General features: G+C 55.9%; 1 protein-coding gene across 2 annotated transcripts in view; it reads left to right on the top strand.

The window, feature by feature from the left end:
- The first annotated feature begins 572 nt into the window (after positions 1 to 572).
- Positions 573 to 22,327, top strand: part of ATOH8 (atonal bHLH transcription factor 8) — a 34,326-nt gene continuing 12,571 nt past the window's right edge. The window contains exons 1-3 of one of the 2 annotated variants that reach the window (XR_002516768.2): positions 573 to 1,787; positions 10,826 to 11,017; positions 16,965 to 19,053. Coding sequence is in view for 1 of the 2 variants with exons in the window: in XM_021925026.2 (XP_021780718.2) it covers positions 984 to 1,787; positions 10,826 to 11,017 (996 nt within the window). In the remaining variant the exon portion in view is untranslated. The remainder of the gene's footprint in view (positions 1,788 to 10,825; positions 11,018 to 16,964; positions 19,054 to 22,327) is intronic. The other variant, XM_021925026.2, reaches the window with a different exon arrangement.

A 22,327-nucleotide genomic window follows, 5' to 3' on the forward strand; every position in this document is an offset into this window, starting at 1 on the left:
GAGGTGACTGCAGAGGCTCGCAGACGTTAGGTCTGCCTAAACCGAAGCTTCCACCCTCCTCTGCCTCTGTGACTTTGGAACTTTCGGAGACTCAGTTTCCCTGTCTTAAGCCCTCTGCTCCTCTTGCTTCCCCGCTCCAGCAAGTGAGAGTGGACTGGGTTGCCGTGCCTGGCGGGTGCGGGTCGCCGGGCAACTCCGGAGTCTCCCCTTCCCCATCGGCCCGCAGCAGAAGTCCCAGCTCCCGGCGTTTTCTGTCTCTCGGAGAGTTGGGGCGGAGGGAGTGGCGGGAAGGTGCCGGGTGGGCAAGGTCGGAGCTGCGTCACCGTCACCGAGAGGCCTGCAAGGCCAGGGAGAGAAGGCCCCGCTGTGATTTGGGGAAGGGCCGGGGGGCCCATAAATCACGTGCTCGGGGCTGTTGTGAAGAAGCGGACTGTCCTCTGGGAACATAGAAGCGCCCCCGACTTGAGTAGGGGCGGGGAGGGAGAGCCGAGGAGGCAGGTTCTGGGCCAAGGGGATGGGGGTGGGGGGAGGTAGGGAGCACGCGGACAAAGGAGGCGGCCGGCGGCCCAGCTGTTTTGAAAAATGCTTCCTGTTTCTTTAAAGGCGCTCGCGGCTCCGGCGGCCGGGGCTGGGGAGGCGGTGGCGGCGGGAGCTGCCTCCTCTCCGGGCGGCGGCGCTGACTGATCTCGCGAACTGGGCTTCTGTGTAAACTGAGGCTAAACAAACACAGATGGAGCGCAGCGGGCGTTCTCCAGAAATGCTGGCAAGGCGGCAGCGACTTCAGATGACACTCTGAGCGCTCCGGGAACGTACAGCCCGGCGGCTTCGCGAAGCCGGCGGCGCAGCTGCCCCGGGCGAGGGGGAGAAAGGGAGAGGAGAGGGAGGGGAGGGCGGGCGAAGGGGGAGAGCCAGAGACTCCTCGGCGCAGAGCGCGGCGGCGGCCCGGGCAGCCCCACGCTCCTGCCTCGCGCGCCGCCCGCGCCATGAAGCACATCCCGGTCCTCGAGGACGGGCCGTGGAAGACCGTGTGCGTGAAGGAGCTGAACGGCCTCAAGAAGCTCAAGCGGAAAGGCAAGGAGCCGGCGCGGCGCGCGAACGGCTATAAAACTTTCCGATTGGACTTGGAAGCGCCCGAGCCCCGCGCAGTCGCCACCAACGGGCTGCGGGACAGGACCCATCGGCTGCAGCCGGTCCCGGTCCCGGTGCCGGTGCCAGCCCCAGTGGCCCCGGCCGTTCCCCCAAGAGGGGGCGCGGACACGGCCCGGGAGCGCGGGGGCTCCCGGGTGCCCCAGGTCTCCGACGCGCGGAAACGCGGCTTCGCCCTGGGCGCAGTGGGGCCAGGACTCCCCACGCCGCCGCCGCCGCCGCCGCCGCCGCCGCCACCACCACCGCCGCCGCCGCCGCCTCCTGCGCCCCAGAGCCAGGCTCCTGGGGGCCCAGAGGCACAGCCTTTCCGGGAGCCGGGTCTGCGTCCTCGCATCTTGCTGTGCGCACCGCCCGCGCGCCCCGCGCCGTCAGCGCCCCCAGCGCCGCAAGCGCCCCCGGAGTCCACTGTGCGCCCAGCGCCCCCAACGCGCCCGGGGGAAAGTTCCTACTCGTCAATTTCACACGTAATTTACAATAACCACCCGGATTCCTCCGCGTCGCCTAGGAAACGACCGGGAGAAGCGACTGCCGCCTCCTCCGAGATCAAAGCCCTGCAGCAGACCCGGAGGCTCCTGGCTAACGCCAGGGAGCGGACGAGGGTGCACACCATCAGCGCAGCCTTCGAGGCGCTCAGGAAGCAGGTACCCGCTCCCCGCCGCACGCCCTCACTGCACCCGGGGACGACTGAGGGAATGGGTGGGCGAGTGGCCCAGGCGGGATAGAGGTGTGTTTAAAGGGCAGGCTGCCCCACCCGGTCCGACAGTGGTGCCCAGACAGGTGTGGGCAGTCCTGGGGCAGTGACTTTGCCACAGCGTTGGTATGGATCATAGTTTTCAAAGTGGCTATAAAAGTTGGGTATCTCTGGCCCGAGCACCCCCCACCCTCAACCCCCGCCTCGGGTAACGCTGTCTGCGCGTCTGACTTCAGCCTCTATAGTTCACTTTTATGGCAGCGAGTATTTGCCTGCCGGAGTCCCCTGGGCGCGGTGCGGAGTGGAGAGGGGACATGTGGGCATCTGTCTTGGTCAGGGCAGGAAGAGGGGGAGCCTTCTCCAGGCATTTGGCATGGTCAGGGTCTTGGCCCCCCGTTGGTGGTGGCAAGGCCCGGAATGCTGCGGTGGGACAGTCCGGGGGCGCTTGTCAGCCCCTCTTCAGGACCCAGCAGTGATGCCCCGAACACTCAGGTTGCTTGCGGGCTGTGCACTCCTTGCCCTGGCATCCTCAAGAACCCGCACTACAAGCCTGTGCCCTCTCCCCAGGGGTGGGCTCAGGAATGGGCTGGTGGGAGTCTTTCTAGGAGATCCCTTCCTTTCACCCGTGGTGAAGCAGGCAGCTCTGCTGAGGGGACTGCCTAGTTGGGGGATTCCCTCTGGGGCATCTTCAGAGCCTAGTTCTGGGGTGAGTTGGGGACTTTTTAGTTTGGAGCTGGTGCGGGCTGCCCTCACCAGACAGTGCCCCTGCGCGGTTAGTGGAAGAATACTTAACCCGAGAATTACCTGTGATGGGGAGGGACAGTTGCTTGGGCTTCTAGGCTTCTTATTTTCTTAGCGAGAAGGAGCTGTAGGAAGGAGGTGGTGAGTTCTCTCCCACGCCTACACAGGGCGTGGGGAAGGGTTAGGGTAGATGTGGCTGGTTTGAAGGGTGTTTTTTTTTTTTTTTTTTTCCTTTTTCTTTGCATGCTCTGCAGCTGACTTGCTGTGTGACTCCAGGAATGTTGCTCAACTTCTCTGGTCTTTAGCCAGCAACAAAACATTTCAGAAACCATGATCTTCTTTTTGGATCACTCTCCTCTTCCTCCTGGGGGTTGGGGTGGGGTGGGGCAGTAGTGCCTGTGTCCATCCATGGAAAGGAAATTGAATCCCTGGAGGAAAGAGGCCATATGACTTTTGAGCCAAAGTGTCTTGCTTGGGCTTGGGGAAAGTGGTGAGTGAGATTGGGTGGGGGTGGGGGACGAGTGGCTGTCACAGACCAGGCTGGGCCTCTGCCCTCAGCCATACCAGCTGGAACCCTGGGCAGTGGGCCCAGTGGAGCAGTCAGTCCCACCCTGAGCCAGCAGCTCTGTGTCTGCATCGCTGGGTAGAGGTGGCGGTGTGTGGGGGATCCTGCAACCCACTCCCCAGGACAGAAGGATTACAGAAGGGCAGAGAGATACCTGTCCACCTGCCCACCTTGCCACTAGGGAAGCCTCTCCTAGACTGGGGAGGCACGTGCCCAGAGCCACATAGCTGTTGAGTAGCAGGTCAGGGCTGGCACCTAGGGGCTTTGACTGCAGGTTCTGGGCCCTTCTGCCCCTCTATTGCCCCTCTGTATGCTGAGAGAATACTCATCTGAGTGCTCTGTTACATCTTATGTGCCCGCTGGCTTTTACTTCGTTCAACAATCAATTCCATCTCATTTGATCTAAACAACATCCCTGTCAAAATTGGATTAACTCATTTTATAGTATGGAACACTGAGGCCCAGAGATGGAAAGAGACTTGTCCAAGATCACTTAGTGGGTTAGGGAAGATGACAGCAGTTTCTGGAATGCCCTCCTGGCCAAATGCCTCCCACAGTGCCATCTTTATCAGCATCACGTATCACTCCCCAACCCCCAGCCTGTGATGTTTGTTAACAATCAAGGCAGGGTGCACACTTGGCAGACCCTTTGAGATGAGATTGTTCATCCTGGTCTCCTTTTACTTCCCCCATTACCGTGGGATGTTCTCTATAAAAAGGGCAAGTTCAGTGTATCTAAGCAGAAGGCACACCCATGCCCTCTCAGGGAGAGAGTGTGTATGCAATGCAAACACACAGGCAGGTACACACACACATGCTCCTTACACGTGCTCAAGAGCACACACAAATGCACGGTCACAGAAGTGCCTGTTCCTGTTTGTTTCCTCCTTGCCCCAGCCATTCTGCCCCTTCCCTAGAAAGGCTGCCAGGCCATAATGGCACCTGCCTGTTAGCTGGGAAGGAAAGAAATACAGCCAGGATGTTTCTGGTCATAGAGCCAGGGGCCAAGGCCGCACCCACCATGTCCCCCTCACCACCATGGCACCTATTTGATAGAGGAAGACCTGTGTTCTGGAGGAGCCCCTTCCTCCTCTGGGCCTCAGTCTTCTGGGTAAAATGTATTCCTCACCCCCTCGCCCAATCCAGACAAGCTGCAGCTCTGGAGCTAGGCTCGGGCCTGACTGAAATGGGTCCTTGGAAATGGGAAAGGCAGATCAGCTCTGTCTGAAATGGGGCCTTGGCCAGTGTGGCACCAAGATGGGTTCTGGGATTGTGGCTCTGGCCTGGGCTCTCGCCTGGTACGAAGACTGACTCCAGTACCGGAAGAAACCTCCCCTTGACCCTTTCTGCTGGTCGTGAAATGGCTGACCCCATCCCACAGGAAGGAGGTGAACATTTCCTTCCTTCCTTCCTTCCTTCCTTCCTTCCTTTCCTTCCGCCTTCCTTCTCCTTTTCCTTCTTCTCCCTCCTCCCTCCCTCCCTCCTCCTCCTCCCTCCCTCCCTCCCCTTCCTGTTTCCCTCTCTCTCTTTTCTTTCTTTTGACAGAGTCTCTTCTGCCCAGGCTGGTTCATCGTGCGGATCTTCCGCTTCTCAGCCTCCCGAGTAGCTGGGATTACAGGCGCACACCACCATACCTGGGTAATTTTTTGTATTTTAGTAGGGATGGGGTTTCACCATGTTGCCCAGGCTGGCCTCGAACTCCTGAGCTCAGGTGGTCCACCCACCTCGGTCTCCCAAAGTGCTAGGATTACAGGCATGAGCCATTGTGCACAGCCAGAGCAGTGAACATTTCTTAAGCATCTCCAAGGTCCTCAGGGCTGGGCAAGGCTCTTGACAGATGAAGCAATAAGAATTCTTTAATTATTTTAATAACTGTCACAGAAACTAGCATTTAGCTCATTCTTACTTTGTACCAGGCGTAGTGCTAAGCTTGTTATGTATATTAGTTCATTTAATGAAATAGATACTGTTATCGCACCTCCTGCTCTGTTTCTCAGATGGTGACTGAGTTTCAGAGAGCTTATGTAAGTTGTCCCGGTCTGTTGCCACTGCACGTGGCCTTGTGGGTTTTGTGCTACACGCTACCTTGGCACACCGTTTGCCAGACTCCAGGGTGGCAGTGCTTCGTGGCCATGTACGGTGGCAGCCTGCGTAGTTGTGGGCCACTGTTACTGTGGAGTTTGGGTTGGACTCCCAGGGCCCCGACTCCTAACAGCTCTGCTCCTCAGCCTGTCTAATGTCCTGGAGCCATCTACCCTCAGCATGAGGAAGCCAGACAGGCTCCTACTGTGTCATAATCCACAGTCCTCTCAACCAGGAAGGGAGCAGGGAGGGTGGCTGCAGGGCTGCAGGTGGGGAGGTGCAGGTGAGAGAGAGAGAAGCCCTCTGGTCTGGTCTAGGCTGGGTGGTGTGGGGCAGATGGTCAGGCCATAGCACATGCCACCAGCACAGCTGCACCAGAGCCCTCCCCACCGCCTCATGGAAGGCCATGTGTGCACAGCTGGCCTGGCCCGGGAGTGGGGCTGCTCCTTGCCAGGTGGGAGGGGTGAAAGGGAAAGGCCGGCCTTGTGGGGTGGTGAGGGAAGGGGCCAGAGTGGCAGGACCTTCTGTCTTACAAGCTGTGCCCACCCTTGGGGCATGTGGTGTGCGTGTGGATTTCCTCTCTCCCCTCAAAGCCCCTCAGTGTTGATGGAAGATGGCAGCAATGGAAGGCAGTGCGGGGCCCCGGTTTCTGCCGTGGTCCTCTCCACGGAGGACATGCCAAGCAACTGGGACCCAGGCTACCTCCCCTGCTGCCCCTGGAGCCTCCCAGGGGGTCCTTATCGAGTGAAGTCAGGGTTGCCCTGGAGGGAGCGTGGGAATGGTGCTCTCAGCACCTCCCTCACTCTGAAACCCCACAGGGTGCAAGGAGGGCATGGGGAGTGCAAAGCACCTGTGCACCATCCCCTTGGGCAATGAGGGACAGGCCTGCTTGCACTGGGGGCTCTATGCAGGTAGGTAAGGGTGACAGAGGCCTTCCTCCTGTTCCTTCATGTCCGCAGTCACCAGGGTGGCTGCTGTGGAGCCTCACTGCACTGAGTGAGGCCTTACCTGAGCCTGCTGTGGGGTATCCGTTGTGCTGTCTTCCCATTTTACAGATGAAGACACTTACAGAGAGGTGACGCAGATTGCTCAAGCCCACAGAGTGACCAGGATCTGTACTCAGGCCTGTCTGGCCCTGGGGCCATAGCTCCTAATGACCAAGACCCAGGTTCTCAGGGTCCAGCCTGGTGGCAGTGCAGGTGGTTGGGATTTTAAAGGACCTATTTAGATAGACTTTGGGAAGGACATTGAACAGCTCTGGGTAGAGTGGCTTCACGTCGGGAATCCAGCACTCACTGACACGAGACGATCAGATGATAATTTCACTGGAATCCGGTGCTCTTCTGTGTGTAGTGGATGTGGTGCTGTTGGAGCTCTATGGGCTCAGGAGTCTTGGTGGGCTTCCAGGAGGGCGTCTTGGGCTGGGTCTGAAGGGTGGGCAGGAGTTGGCACAGAAGCAAGAGCATGGAGGGCTTTGAGGCCTTTCCTGCATTCTCTGGTGGGTTCTCGGCATGCTTCTTTAGGAACTTTTCCCTCATTTGCCCCTGCGATCTCATTCTGAGGTAGCAGGTGTTCTAATGCCCATTTTACTGGTGAGGAAACTGAGGTGCTGTAAGCTTATGGATCTGCCTAAGGTCACCTGACTGGCCAGTAGTAGAGTCAGGCCCTCGGGCTCCCAGGCCAGTGCTCTTCATGTTTTTTCATGCTTGCTGGAACCGGGTCCGGCTTAGGGTGGGTGGGGTGGAATGTTTTGGGGGCATATGGGACCTTGCGAAAATGCCAAAGTCTGTTCCACCAAAGTTTAAAAATCCTTGTGGGATGAGCACAAGGCAGATCCTTTTACTTTCCTGGCAGCTGGGCAGTCTGTCGGGAGTGGGAGCCAGGTAATTCTGCCTCCTCCCTTGGCCCGTGTCCTCTGAGCAGGGTGAGCCGACAACTGCTGTGGGGGACTCTGTAGGCGGTGGGGGTGGGTGGGCTCTGGGCCTTGCTGTGGATACTCCAAGAGGGATCTCATGGCATCATCAGCTCAGAACTCTCCATCCCTAGCTCAGGAGGGTGGGCTGCCTACCTCCCCATCTTAAGCTATAGACACTTATTCAGATCCCCAAGCAGTTCCTGCTGGCTAACTGGAAAGAGCCCAGCTAAGCCACAAGTTCAAAACCCAGCTCATCACTCACCAGCTGAGAGATCCAGGAAATTCCTACATGCCTGAGAATCACACGCTTTTCTGTAAAGTGGAAGTGGCCATTGCTACCTCATTGTGCTGCTTAAAAGATGAATACAGACATTGTATTTGAAACATCCACCCTCTGCCTGGCCTTAGTAGACCGTAATAACAGCAAAGTGGCCTGGGCCCAACAGTCACGGAGAATCTGTGCTGCTCAGACTCTAGTGGAAGCTGCTTGATATAGTCCTCGAAGCTCTGTGGGCTGCCCAGGCATTGCTACCCCGACTTTCCAGATGAGGAAACGGAGACTCTGAGGCGTGAAGGCACTTCCCACAGCTACACCGCTTGTAAGTGCCTGGAATTCAGACCAGCTCTTTCCACCATACTTCAACGTCCTAGAACCAGAACAGGTGCTAAATTCTCACTTTGCAGTGGCAGCCCAGTCTGGGGTGCCTCTGAGCTGGGCTGTTGGGGGCTGAGGGGCTGCATCCTGGAGCATGGGCACCAGGAGGATCTAGAATTGGCCGGGTGGTGAGGAGCTGCCCCTAGGGGTTGGGGAGGAGGAGAGGTGAGCAACCTGAAAGAGGCCTTTGGTGTCCCGTATGTGGCTCCCTCTGGTGTGGTGGTGGGAGCTGGGAGAGCCTAGTGGCTGTGTGCCTGGTGTCAGTCAGATGAGTTTCTGACTCCAACCAGGTCTTAGCTGAGTGATCTGGGGCCCAATATGTCATCTCTCTGTTTTTGTGTGTACAGATGGTGGGGAAGGTTTTAAATGGGCTAACACTACCTGTAAATAGCTTTCACAGTGTCAGATATACAAGAGCTCAATGGATGGGTTTCTTCTTGTTAGATCTAGAGCTTGACAGAGACAATAGGGCAAAGTGACATATCTAGGACAGAACTGTCCCAGAACCTGGCATGGGGACCTCTAGATTGGCCTTGGCCTCAGCTGTCACTTTGGGGTCCTACAGTGACCCTGGATCACAGGGTACAGATCCTTTCCAAAATCCCTGCTCCCTCCTGGAAGGCCAGCTGTTACAGGCCAAGGGCTCAAAGAGCTGGGTCTTTAAGGGAAACTCCTAGCGTGGCGTCTGTGTGAAAACAGTGCTGAGGGCTGTGCCACAGAGCTGCACCCAGTCCCCAGAGCCTCCCTCAGGCTGCCACACCCTCCCTGGGGTGAAGAGGAGGCAGAAGTGCTGGCTGGCCCCTGAGACCCCCTTCCCTGCCCCAGGACTACCAGACCTTGTTTATTTGTTCAGGCTGATAAAGCAGAATTCCCTGGACTCTGGCTGGGAACGAGCAAAGTGCATTGTTCTGCCAGCATTTCTGGGATGGGTTTGGAGCTGCAGCCAGGCCTGGGAGTGGGAGATGGGGTGAGGGGTGGAAATGCATGGGAATTGGCTCTCTCTGTTGTCTTCCTCTCCCTCTCTGGGTTTCCTAGTCTCAGCACCCCCAGAGGGTGGAGGGTGGGGCAGGCACGTGTCCTGGCTCCAGACCTCCTGCTTCTCACCCCCTCCGGAGCCCCTCTTTGAGGACCTTCTGCAAAACCAACCATAACACTTTCACAGACCTCTATCAGGCCTTACTCCATGCAATGCACACATCTCATCTCATTTAATCCTCACCACCTTGTGAGGTCAGTCCTGTTCCTGATATGACAGGGAAACCGAGGCTTAGAAAGATTCTGTCCCTTGCCCAGAGTGTTACAGCTAGACAAAGCTAGAGCCAGGAGTTGAACCCATGTGACAAAAAGATACACTTAGCTTTATGCCAGATAGCTTCATCTTCATCATCAGAGAGAGGAAAGGTGTTTGAGCCCAGTTCAAAATATTCTAGAGTGAAGATCCAGAGGGAGAGGTCATTGATTTGTTCACTCATTGCCTCAATCAACAAACCCCTTTGAGGGCCTGTTACGGGCAGGACCTGTGGTAGCCTCTGCAGACATAGGCCTTCCCCCCACAGTTCATAGGGAGACTGAGCACTCAAGAGCCACAGTGTGGGCAGTTAAGGACAGATGGGGTGCTATTAGGGCACTATTGAGGGCAAACTGTCCCTCCTGGTGTAGGGTAGGGGAGGTCAGGGAAAGCTCTTGGACACAGTGAGGTTTAAAGTGAGATCAAAATGGGTGATGTGTTTAGGGTCCCCAGTCTGGGGTGACTGTCTTGTTCATGCTTTTTCTCCATGCTCTGGAATAGGGATTTCCATCTTTGGCACTATTGACATTTGGGGGCAGGTAGTTCTCTGTTGTGGGGGCACTGTAGGATCCTATGCACTGTAGGATGTTTAGCAACGTCCCCACCTCCGTCCCTGCAATGCCCCCACTCCCCTGTCCTTAGGGGACAAAATCATCCCTGGTTGAGAATCACTGGCCTGAAAGAATGCCTGGCATATGGTGGGCGCTCACTAAATACTTGTGTAGATGCATCGTGCCATCCCACCCCCTGTGGGATACGGGTTCATCAATGATATGGATGACACGTGTAGATCCTGAAGAGCCATAGCGAGGAGAAAACCAGGAGCCGTAGTTGCTGGGTTTTTAGCCCTTTAGGTGAACAGTGCATTATAGGAACAGTGGGGTCTATTAGTTAGCATCTATCAGGTTGATTTTGTGGAGCTATTTCCAGGTTCCAAGACAGAACTCTGTTCAAGTGTACCGCAGTGTTTGGAGCTTTTTGCTCACGCAGCACGAATATTGGTGGAGAGAGGTATTAAAAAATCAAAGGCTCCATCTTTCACCCCATACAAATCCCTGTGCAATTAGTGAGGAGCTAGTTGGTGACGAATCATTGACAAACGTGTCAAGTTTGTTCAGTGCTGTGAGTGTGTATTATGCCGCTGTTGTCTGCCCAGCAGCACCCCAAGTCCTGAGGGCACAGAGTAAAAGATTTTTAAAAAATGAAAACCAGCCATGTTTGTGTCTTTCCAGCTGAGCACTGACACTTTCCTTCCTGTATGTCCCCAGAGTCCCAGGTGTGACATTATAACCTCACTCAAGCATAAGTTCTCTGAAGTAGGAATCAAGTTATTCACTGTTGTGCTCCCCAAGTACCCAGCAAAACAGGTGTTGCTGAATGAATGAATGGAACATCAGAGCTGAAAAAACAAAATGCCTGTTCTCTCAGAGAGATTCCTGCTCAGGAGGGTGGAGGACAGAGCTCCGTGGTGGTTGTGGAAATTCACTGAGCTTCGATTCATACTGACTGGCTGGCAGGCATGAGCCGAACCTGTTTCTTCCCCTGCAAAATGGGAATGTGGGTACCTCTCAGAGCAGATGAGCCGACGTGTGTGTGTATGTGTGTGTGTAAACAGCAGGTGCATAGAGCAGATCACAAGACCAAGGTGAAGGGCCCAGATATACCGTAGACAGGCCGCCTCCGATGCCTGCCAGGCTGGGCACCGTACCCCTGCAGCCCCTCCTGACACTTTCTCCCCTCAGGTGCCGTGCTACTCGTATGGGCAGAAGCTGTCCAAACTGGCCATCCTGAGGATCGCCTGTAACTACATCCTGTCCCTGGCGCGGCTGGCTGACCTTGACTACAGTGCCGACCACAGCAACCTCAGCTTCTCCGAGTGTGTGCAGCGCTGCACCCGCACCCTGCAGGCCGAGGGGCGTGCCAAGAAGCGCAAGGTATGCACCAGCCGGGTGGGCGGTAGCTTCTGGGGAGCATAGGGGAGGCAGGGACAGGAACTTGGGGGTGCCCTGCATATGCCCAGAATTCTGAAGGGGCCAGAGAGATCAGCTCTTAGAGGTTTGCTGGGAGTTGCCTCAGCTTCAGGACTCCTCAAATGCCTGGGATTATAGGTGTGTCTCTCCTCCTGGTAACTGGCTGCTGGGTGGCCTCGAACAGTCACCCAGGGGAGAGGACTCTTTATCTGCAAAGCCCCTTCCTGGCCTTAGGTGCTCTGGTGCTGAATTCCTTGGGTGGCCCCCGATAAATGTCATACCAGGACAAGATTCCCCTGAGCAGGGTGACAGCCCAGGAGAGCCCTTTGGCAGGTTTTGGGAGGGTGACTTGGCCTGTGGGTTATCTGAGGCTATGCATTAAAGGGAGTGATAGTCATTCATTCATTCATTCTAGAGAGACTGATGAAGCTCCAACCATGTTCCGAGCACACTGGGCAGGGGTATAAAGATGACAAACATATGATCCTGGTCCCCATGCAGCTCACAAGAGGGTCAGGAAGACCCTCTTGTAAGTAGATGAGGGCAGGAGCCCTGTGCTAGGGGCAGTGGAAGCCCAGGTAGAAGACAGACAGATTTCACCCTCCTGCCCACGGGAGTTTGAAAGGGCATCTTAGTGTCAGTGATGTTTCAGCTGGGACCAGCAGGACGACCAGGTCACCAGGCAGATGAAGAAGGGAACAGCATCTGAGGTGGAGGGAACAGCTTGAACGAAGCCTGGTGTGGCTGGGGAAATGCGTGCAGGAGGAAAGGTGTTGGGCGCAGCTACAGGGCCCCAGATGGCCAAAGCTCCAGGCATTCCCAGTCAGGGGTCAGTGCTGAGCAAGGCTTAGTGCAGCCCTCTGGATCTCTCTTCCCACGTGGCTTCCGGGGAGAGCAACAGAGAGTGAGACCCAGTCTACGTCTGTGAGGCAAGATGCCTGTCCCCGCCTAGGGCAGGGGGCAGACCCTGTCATTCTCCATCCATCCTTTGCGCTGCCTTCTTCCTTCCTAGCCTGCCCCTCCCCCATCCCTGACATTCCTCTCCAGACCCCTTTCCAGCAGGCCCCTCTGTGGGTTCTCCGGGTTTCCCAGAGGTCCCCCACGGACTCCAGGCTCATGCCAGGGAGGGCACCTCCTCAGGGCTCCCTGCTGCTGCTGCCACGGTAACTGCACGTTGCATTCCTGGGAGTGCTTTAACGTGGACCAATTAGACAAAATCCTCATCAAGTGGGCAAGAGAGGAAGCGCCACTGGCGGCTCTGGGCAGCTTTCCTCTGGAAAGTGACACTGGTAAATTAGGGCGTGATTGATGGCTCCCGCGGCGCTCAGTGACAAAGGAGGTTTGTAAACTCTTGGTGAACTTCCCCTGGCATTCAGGCGGTCTGGAGGTGTAGATGGGCAGAGTGGGCAGGCGCCCCGTCTCCATCTCAGCCCCTCACTGTCCTACCCCCATGCCCTCCTCTTCACCCAGGGAAGGCAGAAGTACAGCATGGAGGTCCCACCTTCCCTTTGATTGCAGCAGGGTCTTGGGCTGGTAGGAGGCTGGATGCCTGGCTGGTGAGGAAAGAGGGACAAGTTGGGTGGAGAGGCCTGACAGAGCCAAGCTTTTGGCTTCCCCTGAAATCACCTCAAATCTAACATATCTTAGACACCGTGTGGGCCTAGTCCAACCTCCCCATTGTGGAGAGTCTGGGACTTTACCTGAGGCTACAGATTGTGGTTAAGAGCATCACACAGCCCTGAGTTCAAGGCCCTGCTTACCACCCACCAGCTGTGTCATCGTGCACCCATTGCTTAGCCTCCTCCACCTCAGTTTTCTTGTTGATAAGTGGGGACTGTGGAAATACTCACTCATGGGCCACTGTGAAGATGAAAGGAGTCACTGCAGGAGAGCGCAGTGTCCGCATGGTTGCCATCCTCAGGGTAATGAGCCCCTAAAATGCTCGAGCTCTGAACTTGAGGCTCGTCCTATGGGTCTTACTTATGTGGTGAAATTGCTCTGGAGGGGGATTTTGGGGGTCGAGATGGAAGTTCCACGGTAGGAACCGTCTGTTTCCTCTCCACCCTCCCTCCCCCACACCCAGCCGGGGCCTGAGGGCACTTCCTGCCTCCTGCCCTCTGTCTTTCCCAGCTGGGTGAGGAGGTCACCCAGCTGGGACTCTGGGAGGTGGGGTCTGTATGTCTTTGCCCTAATGACCTTCATGGTCTCACAGACTCACATCGTATGTGTGGTGACACATTTCTCATATGAAACCACTCAGGAAGCCCTGGCTGGCCCTGCGTCTCCCCATGGGGGCCGGTGTTCATAATTCCAGCCCTTCCCAGACCAGCCCCTTCCATAGTTTTATCTGGACAACCAGGATTTGACCCGGCAGCCTTTACAAATATGGGTATCTCAAGCAGCCAGATTCCTTCCCAGCTCGGGACCCCTGGAGTCGCTGGAACCCTCGAGCTCCCAGGCGGCCCTTTCAGGCAGATCCCTGTGTCCCACCTCTGGGCACCTATGCTTTTGCTGCCATAATTGCTAGCTGTCACCCTCCCTGTCTGTCTACCTGTCTTTCTCTCTCAGTCTGGCTCACACTGTCCCCTCTTTATCCGCTCTCTTGGTGGGGATGTGTGGCCCCACACTGAAGCCCAGCATAGCTGGCCTTAGCTGGTCCCCTTGGCAGATGTCCTGCCCCAGAAGTGGACTCATGGGCCCTGAGACTGAGCGGCCTGGAGCCCCAGGGGAGGGTACTTCCCTGCCTCCTGGGGCTGCTTGTCCTTCCCTTTTTTGGGGGGGCTTGAGATGGCCTGAATGAGGAGCACATCTTTAGATATGTCCTGGCTTTTGAATTGCAATTGGAACCTCACCAGTTTTATTTTCTTCCTTTTGTGACCTCCCAGCCTGGGCCTCTGAGGCCACACCTCCATTTACAGAGATTCTGTTTGGGGAACAAACCCCCAGGACAATCGAACCAACATTCTTTCCTCATGTCTGGGACTATTTCTATGAAAAGACTTGCAAAGGTCTAACAGTAGATTGCACCTGGTTATGAGTTTTTGGGAAGAGGTGACTGAGAGTACGCACTGCTCACGGCGCTCAGTCCTGCCACACCACAGCCTAGGAGCCAGGCAGGGGCCGGGGGAAGCCCAGGAACTTACAGCACGTGCAGTGAGGAAGAGCCCCTCTTCCCCACCCTTCACCCTCTTCAGCAGGTATCCACCCCCTGCCCCCAACAGGACATGTGACTACTGTAGGGGTTCACCGAGCAAGAGATGGGAATCTCAAAGTGTTCCTTGGTATTCTGCCCTCCCCTTCCCTCCCTTCCCCTTCCCTCCTCTCCCCTCCCCTGCCCTTCCCTCACTTCCCCCCTCCTTCCCTCCTTCCCTCCTTCCTTCCTTCCCTCCCTCCCTCTTTCCTTCCTTCCCTCCCTCCCTGCCTGCTTCCCTCCCTCCCTCCTTCCTTCCTTCCTTCCTTCCTTCCTTCCTTCCTTCCTTCCTTCCTTCCATGAACAGCTATTGAGTGCCCTCTATGTACCAGACACGGTGCAGATACAAAATAATTTACCACATAGTCCCCACCATTGTGCAGCGACTGAACACTTCTTGGTCTAGAGGATTTGGAAGCCAGGAGTGGTTAGAGTGAGAAAAAGGAAAAGCAAACCAAAGAATTTCTGCTTCTAACACAAATCTCTAGCCATCAGGGGCCATCAGGAAGCTGTGGACTGTGGAGGGGACCCAGGAGGGCTGGGGAGATTGCCCGGAGTCCTGCAGGGGCACAGGAGGGTGGGAGAGGGGTGAGAACTCGAGCCTTGCATCCAGACCTGCTTTGCCCTGTCTGGTCCAGGAGGTGGGTTCATGGGTTGGAGTCTACACCACACGGGGTCTGGATTAGCACACAGTCCCTAGGCCACCACCCTGGGGCTTGCCTCTTGGCATCACCTTAAAGATGGCCCTGGGACAGAAGCGTGGGCCCAGTTTGAGCCTGAATGATATCACAAATGTGTAGTTTCTCTGTGGGGCCCCTCCACCTGACTTCAGGCCACTGTCCCTCTCACGGCCACTCAGGGCTGCTGGAGTCCCTTGCTGTTCCTCTCTGGAAAATGAGATGACCACCTCAGGCCTACTTGCTTCCCAGCCCTTCCTACCCCAGTGAGCCATGCTTGCCACCCCATGTGTCTATGGTTGTGGAAGTCTGCCTGGTAAAGGAATTCCTGACAAGGTGCATGGTGGCCCATAGCTTCACAGTCACCCTCCTGGCAACTCTTGCATGTTAACTGGGGTTTAAAGCCTTAGGGTACAGGACTGCTGATGGGCCTGTCAGGCAGGGCTGCAGGAGGCTGGGAGCAAAAAATTTTGGGACCAAAGGCTGTAAGGCCGCAAGCAGATGCCTGCTGTAGCAGCTGCGATGGTGGTGGTCCTCACTGATGTGATTGGTGGCCATTTGAACTGTCCCATGCAGGGACTGCTTCCTCAGAGCTCATGTGTCCAAAAGAGGCTGGGCGGCCCTCCTTCAAGATGCCCACTTGGGAGGTTGAGCTCAGTGTCCTCTGAGGTCCCTCGCACCCCAAGGAGCTGCGCTGTGGGTCCAGGTCAGCATTAAGAATGAGATTTAAAGCGCACTCGGCTTCCCCGCCAAGCCCAGGTGCATCCTTCCGCCCATCTCAGCCTTTCTCAGCAGCGGGTGGGGAACCTGCATTCCTTGGCCAGTGAATCCTCCCCTTCTGGGCCTCACAGATCATGACTTTGAGGATTTGGAGCCCCATTTGGAAGCCCCAGTAGTGCAGAGGCCCATGTCAGAGGCCGCCCAGCAGAGAGACGGGCGGGAGGCGTGTAAGGACTCTGGGGAGTTCAGTTCTGACTCTGGCTGCAGCCGGAGATAATGCACGTTAAGCACCTGGCTCTGGGCCACGTTTCCGCAGCTCCTGTTTTTAAAGCAGCAACTCCTGGGAACTTCTGAGGAGGAGGAGGGAAAAGAGGAAGACAAGGAGGAGGCAGAACTGTGTTTCTACACCTGGGCTGGATGGGCCACCCTAGACCTATGGAATAGGAAAGCACTGATTTTGCACAAACCAGGGTGTCGTCTTCTAATAATTTTAAGCCATCAAGTAGTATAATAATAACCACAACAACAGCTACTCAAACTGATAGCATATTTTGAGCCCTGGCAATAAACGGCCAGTAAGTTCCTGCCCTCAAGTTGCTCAAAGGCCCTGGTTTTGCGTGGGAGACAAGATGAACCAGAATGTGCTGAATTGAGGGCTGTACCAGAGGCCTGACCAGCAAATGAGATGCCCCGGGCGGTGTGCCTGCAGCTGTGTGTGCCGGTGCGGGGAAGCCTGGGTCTGCGGGGCTGAGAGGTTTGCTCCTGGCCCTGTGGGTGATCTGAAGCCAGAGGTGGCAATTAAGCCAGTGCAGCTTCGTGAGATCTGTGTCCTCCCTCTTTTTCTTGCTGCTTTCTGGGGACAGGGGACGGGTCCTAGTATGGCCTGGCTCCTCTTTGGAAGAATGTCTTGGGTGCAGACCCCTCTAGCTTCGGTGCCAGGGACAAGATGACAGGCATATTGGATTTTGTCAGGTGAGGGGGATTTGGCGTGAGCTGAGGGTGTGTAGGAGGGGCCCCCTTCTGTCTGGACAGCTGAGCCCAGGCCTCGGACAGGATCCCTGGGCGCCAGCCCCTTCTGTGGACTGTGGGAGGCGGAGTCTCCAGAGCCACACCCTGCCTGGATTCAGTCCCACCTACGGCCCTGAGGGTGCCCACCAAGGGGCACTGTCCTAGCTTTGTTCCTACTTCCCATGTACATTGTCAGCCCTGCTAAGGCCTTGTCTCTGAAAAGTGAGGAGCTGTCATAAGTGATTTCTAAGGCCCTTGCCAAGCCCACCTCAATCCTCTTTCTGCTTTAATGACTGACCCCCATGTTACTTCTCAGGGCATTTCACAGAGATTTGAAAGTCACTCCTAGAGACTACTGGGGCCCCAGGGCAGTTTGCCCTGAGACTACTGGCGACATCTGATGTTTGGAGAGTATGGATCGTGTGCCAGGCATGTGCTTGGCACTTCCCGGATATCACCTCGTGGGCTCCTCTCACCAGCCTTTGAAGTGGGGGACTGGTGTTACTCTGATGCACAGTTCATGAGTCCGGGGCTCCCTGAACCCAAGGAACTTGCCTGAGATCACGTAACCACTAAGAGAGGTGTGTGCCCCCAGCTCCTACCGCTTCCCTGTCATGCTTCTCACATGGGAGTGAGGTTGGGGGGAGGTTGGTGGCTCACATCTCCAACCCCCTCAGCCCAGTTATTAAGTTAAATACCATCTGCTTTCAAAGCCCAAGGAGGACATCTATGCTGGGGAAAAGGGGGGTGGGTGGGAAACCACCATCAAATTCCCAACTAGCCATAAAAATGGATGCAATTTATTTTTTCTGGCATTCCAATTACATAGACGTTTGTCGCCAGCTGTTTGTTCTAACACGGAGTGTTCTCTCAGCTGCTGTTTCTCTTCTCCCATTTGACATTGTTAGGCCACAAGTCTGGCCGGGCCTGGGCTGGAGGGGTCATTGGCTGGGGAGCCTCCCAGGTGAGCTGAGCTGGCTTTCCCTGAACATGGACCGTGCCTCTGATGTTCCCGGGGTGGTCTCGAGGTGAGGCGGGGGCAAGGCTGGGGTGCTGCTTCCTACCTTTTTTCACACTTTCTGCCCCTTTCCTCCTCGTCTCTCTTTTTCCAAATTACTCCCCACCCTCAACATGTGCTCCCAGGCCCCACCCTTCTCCCCAACACATTGGGAATGGATGAAAACTTAGGGTCTCTGACTTAGGGAGAAAAACCAGCTGTTCCTGCTCAGAAAGTCTCTGAGACATGGGAAGTCCCCTCTGACGCCCTAACTGACAACCCTAGGGAATGCAGAGAACCCCGGAGCACCTCTGAGCCAGGTTCCTCTCTGGAAGCCCCTGTGGAGGCTCAGTGGCCCTTGGGACGCTGGAGAAGGGGTGTCTGTATAGGGTGGGGGCTAACCCCAGGGAACGCTGTAGTTCTTTTTGGTGCTCTGTAGTGCTACCATTTTCTGGTGCTCTGTAGTTCTACCAGGAACGCACACTATGGCGGCCCTCAGCAAAACTGTGAAGTAGGCAAAGTGCAGATCTTTGGGGCCAGAGACCTGGGTTTGAGTCCTGGCACTGTGACTTCTCACTCTGTGGCCTTGGGCATGTTACTTGACCTCTCTGATCCCCAGTCTTCTCATATGTAAAGTGAGAGCACACAAATCTGCCTTGCTGCCTTGCTGAAAGGATTAAACAAGACCCCATAAGAGAAAGGGCTGGTGTGTTCTCGCTGAGTGCCAGAGAGGAAATCTCATGAATTCATAGCTACAAGGTAACAACTTAACTGGAACCCCAGGAAGGAACAGCTCAGAAAAGGGCAGTGCCAGGGTGGGTGAATGACTGACCAGCCAAAAGGCAGATGGGGAAGGACCAGCCTTTCTGAGTGACAGATTCCTTCCTCTCTAGCACTTCAGCCCAAACCCCTGGTTCTGCACCCTTAGCATGGGGTGCAGCCTGCAGCCCATCCAGAAATCCTCGGATTTCAAAGTGCAGGGAGTCATACCAAGAAACGTGCATAACATGTGGTCGTACAATAATGCTAATCAGCAGTGCAGCAGATCACCACCACCAAGCACATCAACCATGTGGTGAGTGCCATCGTGTCCCCTTATGGGCACCCCACTCACATGATCTCTACCCCGTGTTATGCTAACCCCAAAGTTGGGACCACTTCCCTCATTGCACAGATGGAAGACTGAGGCCAGGAGAAAGGCGTAACTTGCCTGGGGCCACATGACCAGGAAGTGATGGAGCTCAGTTTCCAGCCTGTTTTATCTCTTTGGTTCTGAGTTCTGGGCTCTTCAGTTCTTGAGGCCAGCCCGCTGCCTGAAGCTCGCACACTGCCCAGCACAGTGGCCTGTGCCCAGGAGGCCCCCAGCAAGTGCCCGGTGCCATGCCTTACCCGGAGCGACAGCTCTTATGTAAGTAGCCCAGCTGCAGCGTGTGGAGGCTTCATTTAGCTGCGGGGAGCCAAGAGCCTGCTGGTGGTGGCCCTGGTGGTGGTGAGGGGTGGGTTGGGCAGGGAGGTGTTATCAGCTGCGGGCACCCCCAGCTCTGTGCCGCCGGTGAGGCCTGACACCAGGTTAAGTCGCCTGGTGGCCTCTGGCTGCAGCTGGGAGCGCGCCTGGTTCCCATTCGGGTGCTGTGGTTTTGATTAGCTGTTCTGCGAGGCGGGCCTGCTGGTGAGTCCATGGGAGCTCCGCTGGAACAGAGGGTCCCCCGCCCCGCCGCTGCGGCCCCCCCTCCTGGCAGCCCCAGACTCCAGATGTTCCGAGCGCTCGCTGGGAAGGCCTGCTGGCGCCACGGAGGGCAGAGGGCAGGGAAAGCACGCGAGCTGGAAGCCCAAGCACTCAGTCACCGCAGGCCTTGGCAGCCCGCCCGGCCCTCTGCTGGCACATTCCCCAGCTCTCCCCTGGCCATCTGTTCCCAAAAAACCCTTTCAGAGCCTCATCATCACTCAGGATACAACAGCGCGAGCAGCTGGTTTGGAGGCAGCAGGGAAAACCGTGCAAAAGGTTCTTTGTGAGAGAGGAAGCTCGCTTATGAATAACAGGACTGGACGCCGTAAAAGTTGGCGGCTGGAATTCTTGTTTCTCAGGCGCCGCGGTTTTCTCTTGACTTTTTATCTCTGGTTTTTATTTTTTTCCCATTTTCTTTTAATGTTGTTTCTTCCTCTTCTCACATCAGTTGTGACTTTTTTTCCTCCTCTGCGAGCCCGAAGGCCACCTCATTAGTGCTCCTGACATTGCCGAACTTTTCTTTCTCAAGGCTGTTGTCAAAGGGGATGGTTGGAAGTGACTGTTTTCCTAAAAAAACAGCTAGAGGGGACATGGGAGCAAGAAGGTGCTTGGAAGGGCACGTCAGTGGTGAGGTTCAAAACAGGCAGCGCCGTGGCAGAGTCGTGCTGCCGTCACCCTGAATAAACCCCGGGCATACAGATGAGAACAACGTCTCCTCAGAGGGAGGGTCTGGGAGACCGGACACCATGCAGAGACCCCCATCAGCTCATCTGAGAGCTTCACGGAGATGTTCTGGGAGGACAGTCACATTCATAAATACCGGGGTGCCTCGGCCCCGCCGCTGATTGCAGCATGACACGAAGCCTTTTTAAAGAACTGACTGCTGCTGACAATGCCTTCTGGGAGATGTCTGCCTGGAACCTGGGCACCTCCTGGGAGCAGTCACTGGGTGGCCTGTCAGGGGCTGTGGGGTCCTGGGGCAGGGCCGGCAGCTGGAAGGCCAGCGCCGGGGAGGAAAGGAGAAAAGGGCAAGGCTGGGCTGCTTTCCTCACAGCCCCTGGACCCTGAGGGAGGAGCTGAGTCGGGCCTGGGTCTGCCATGTGTCAGACAGTGGTGATGTGATGGGGGGACACAGGTCAGGGGCAGGGTACTGGGAGTTTCCCTTTGCTTTCTCAGTTCTTTGCACCCATTTTCCATGGGCTGCCTCCCAGATCCAGAAGCCCCAGCAGCCCCTCACCCCAGCAGTGGAAAAAGCCCATCAACGACGCGGCTGTGGGTGGCCAGCTTTGCAAAAGCCCCACATTTGGGGCTTTGGAGGGCGTTTTGCGTTTCATCTTTACACAGGCTCCTGCACCTCATTCCTCTTGCCCTCCTCGCGGCTTTCCTCCCACTTCCAGTAAGAGAGATGGCAGCTCTGGCAGGACAAAATATAGATGTTTATCGCAGTTTTAGGGCCATTTATCTCACCTGGGCTCAGCGCAGGCCCATGGGATCCTCTCTCCTTGAGTGACCTCTGGGGGCAGGTATCTGGTTTGGATGCTGGAGCTGGTCCCTACTCTGCCCTTGGGGGCTGTGCGGCCGGGTGCTCAAGTGTTTTAACCTCAGGACCCTGACTGGTTATCATGAAGCTACGCCGCCAGCTCCTGGCTCTGTTCACGGATCAATGGCATAAAAGACATAACACTGTTTTGCAAAATCTGCTCTCCCTCCCATGTGTCCTGCCCAAGAAGTTGGTTTTCATGGGGCCAAAGGCAAGGAGGACCTGAGGAAGGAAGAGGAACCACTGTCCCCAGCTCCTGGTACGGCGTGGAGTCAGCCTAGTGACCAGAAATTGCTTTTGAACTCTGAGGCTTCCAGAGGACAAGAGGAAGAGGAGGACAGGGCTGCCCTGCCCACTGCTCAGCCTTAAGCCCTGCACCTGGCACAGTGTGAGGCCTCAAACAGAGGGTGTCAGCAGGCCCTGGCTCCCCACACCCCATCCTTAAACAGGCTATGCCCTTTCTACCTGCCCCAGCAGACCAGAAAGCAGTTTCCATGGGAAACAACAAACTTTCCTTGTGCTCCCGGGATAAGTGTTTCTAGAGGGCAAAGTCGGGAGCCATTCTCTCCTTTAACACCTTGCCACCTCTGCCCAGAATTCACAACCACCGGGGCCTGTCTTAGCTGCCCTGGCTGTTAGCCCCCCGAGAGCCCCTCTTGGCTGCTCTGCTGAAAGCTGGTCAGACTGCCTCACTCCATCCCCTGCTTAGCTCCCCTAAGACCTAGGGGGCTCCCTACTGGCCAAGGGACGAGGCCAGACTCAACAGGACACCTGATGGGCCTCCCAAATGACCTGATCCTGGCCGGTCACTCCCTGTGTCCCAATTTATACCCCAGCAGCACAGAACTCCTCGCCCAAAGGGGCTATTTTTGGCCTCTGTGCTCATGCCATCCCTTCTGCCTGGAATGCCCTTCTCCGCTGTCTGTCTGGCTAACTCCTGCTCATTCTGGAAGGCTCAGCTCCTCCTGAAAGCCCTCCCTGACCCCGACCCCAGCTTCTTCCTCAGGGCATCATAGCACAGGGATGCTTTTGGTCTAATTCAGGAGAGCATCATGTGATACACTTTTAAAGTAATGACTTAAAATGTTATACAGTATGAAACTCTATTATGTGATATATTAGATTTCATGTCATTACATTGCATTATATTATATTTTTAGGTGGTATGCTATGTGACATAGGATGCGATGTGATATTACATCCCATGACACTATGTTACACAGTGTTGGATTAGTGCCTGTGTCTCTGGCTAGACTGTGAGCCCGTTTCTCTTTGTGTCCCATCTTCTGGCACATACTAGGGCCCCCAAATAATGACATACCATTCTTTCCACTACAATCCACACTGCGAGGGCTGAATGTCCCTATGCTGACGGCAAGGGACATTCCCTTCTAGGGAAGGATTAACTAAGGGCTT

This window comes from Papio anubis, chromosome 14 (assembly GCF_008728515.1).
Source record: "Papio anubis isolate 15944 chromosome 14, Panubis1.0, whole genome shotgun sequence".
Lineage (NCBI taxonomy): Eukaryota > Metazoa > Chordata > Mammalia > Primates > Cercopithecidae > Papio > Papio anubis.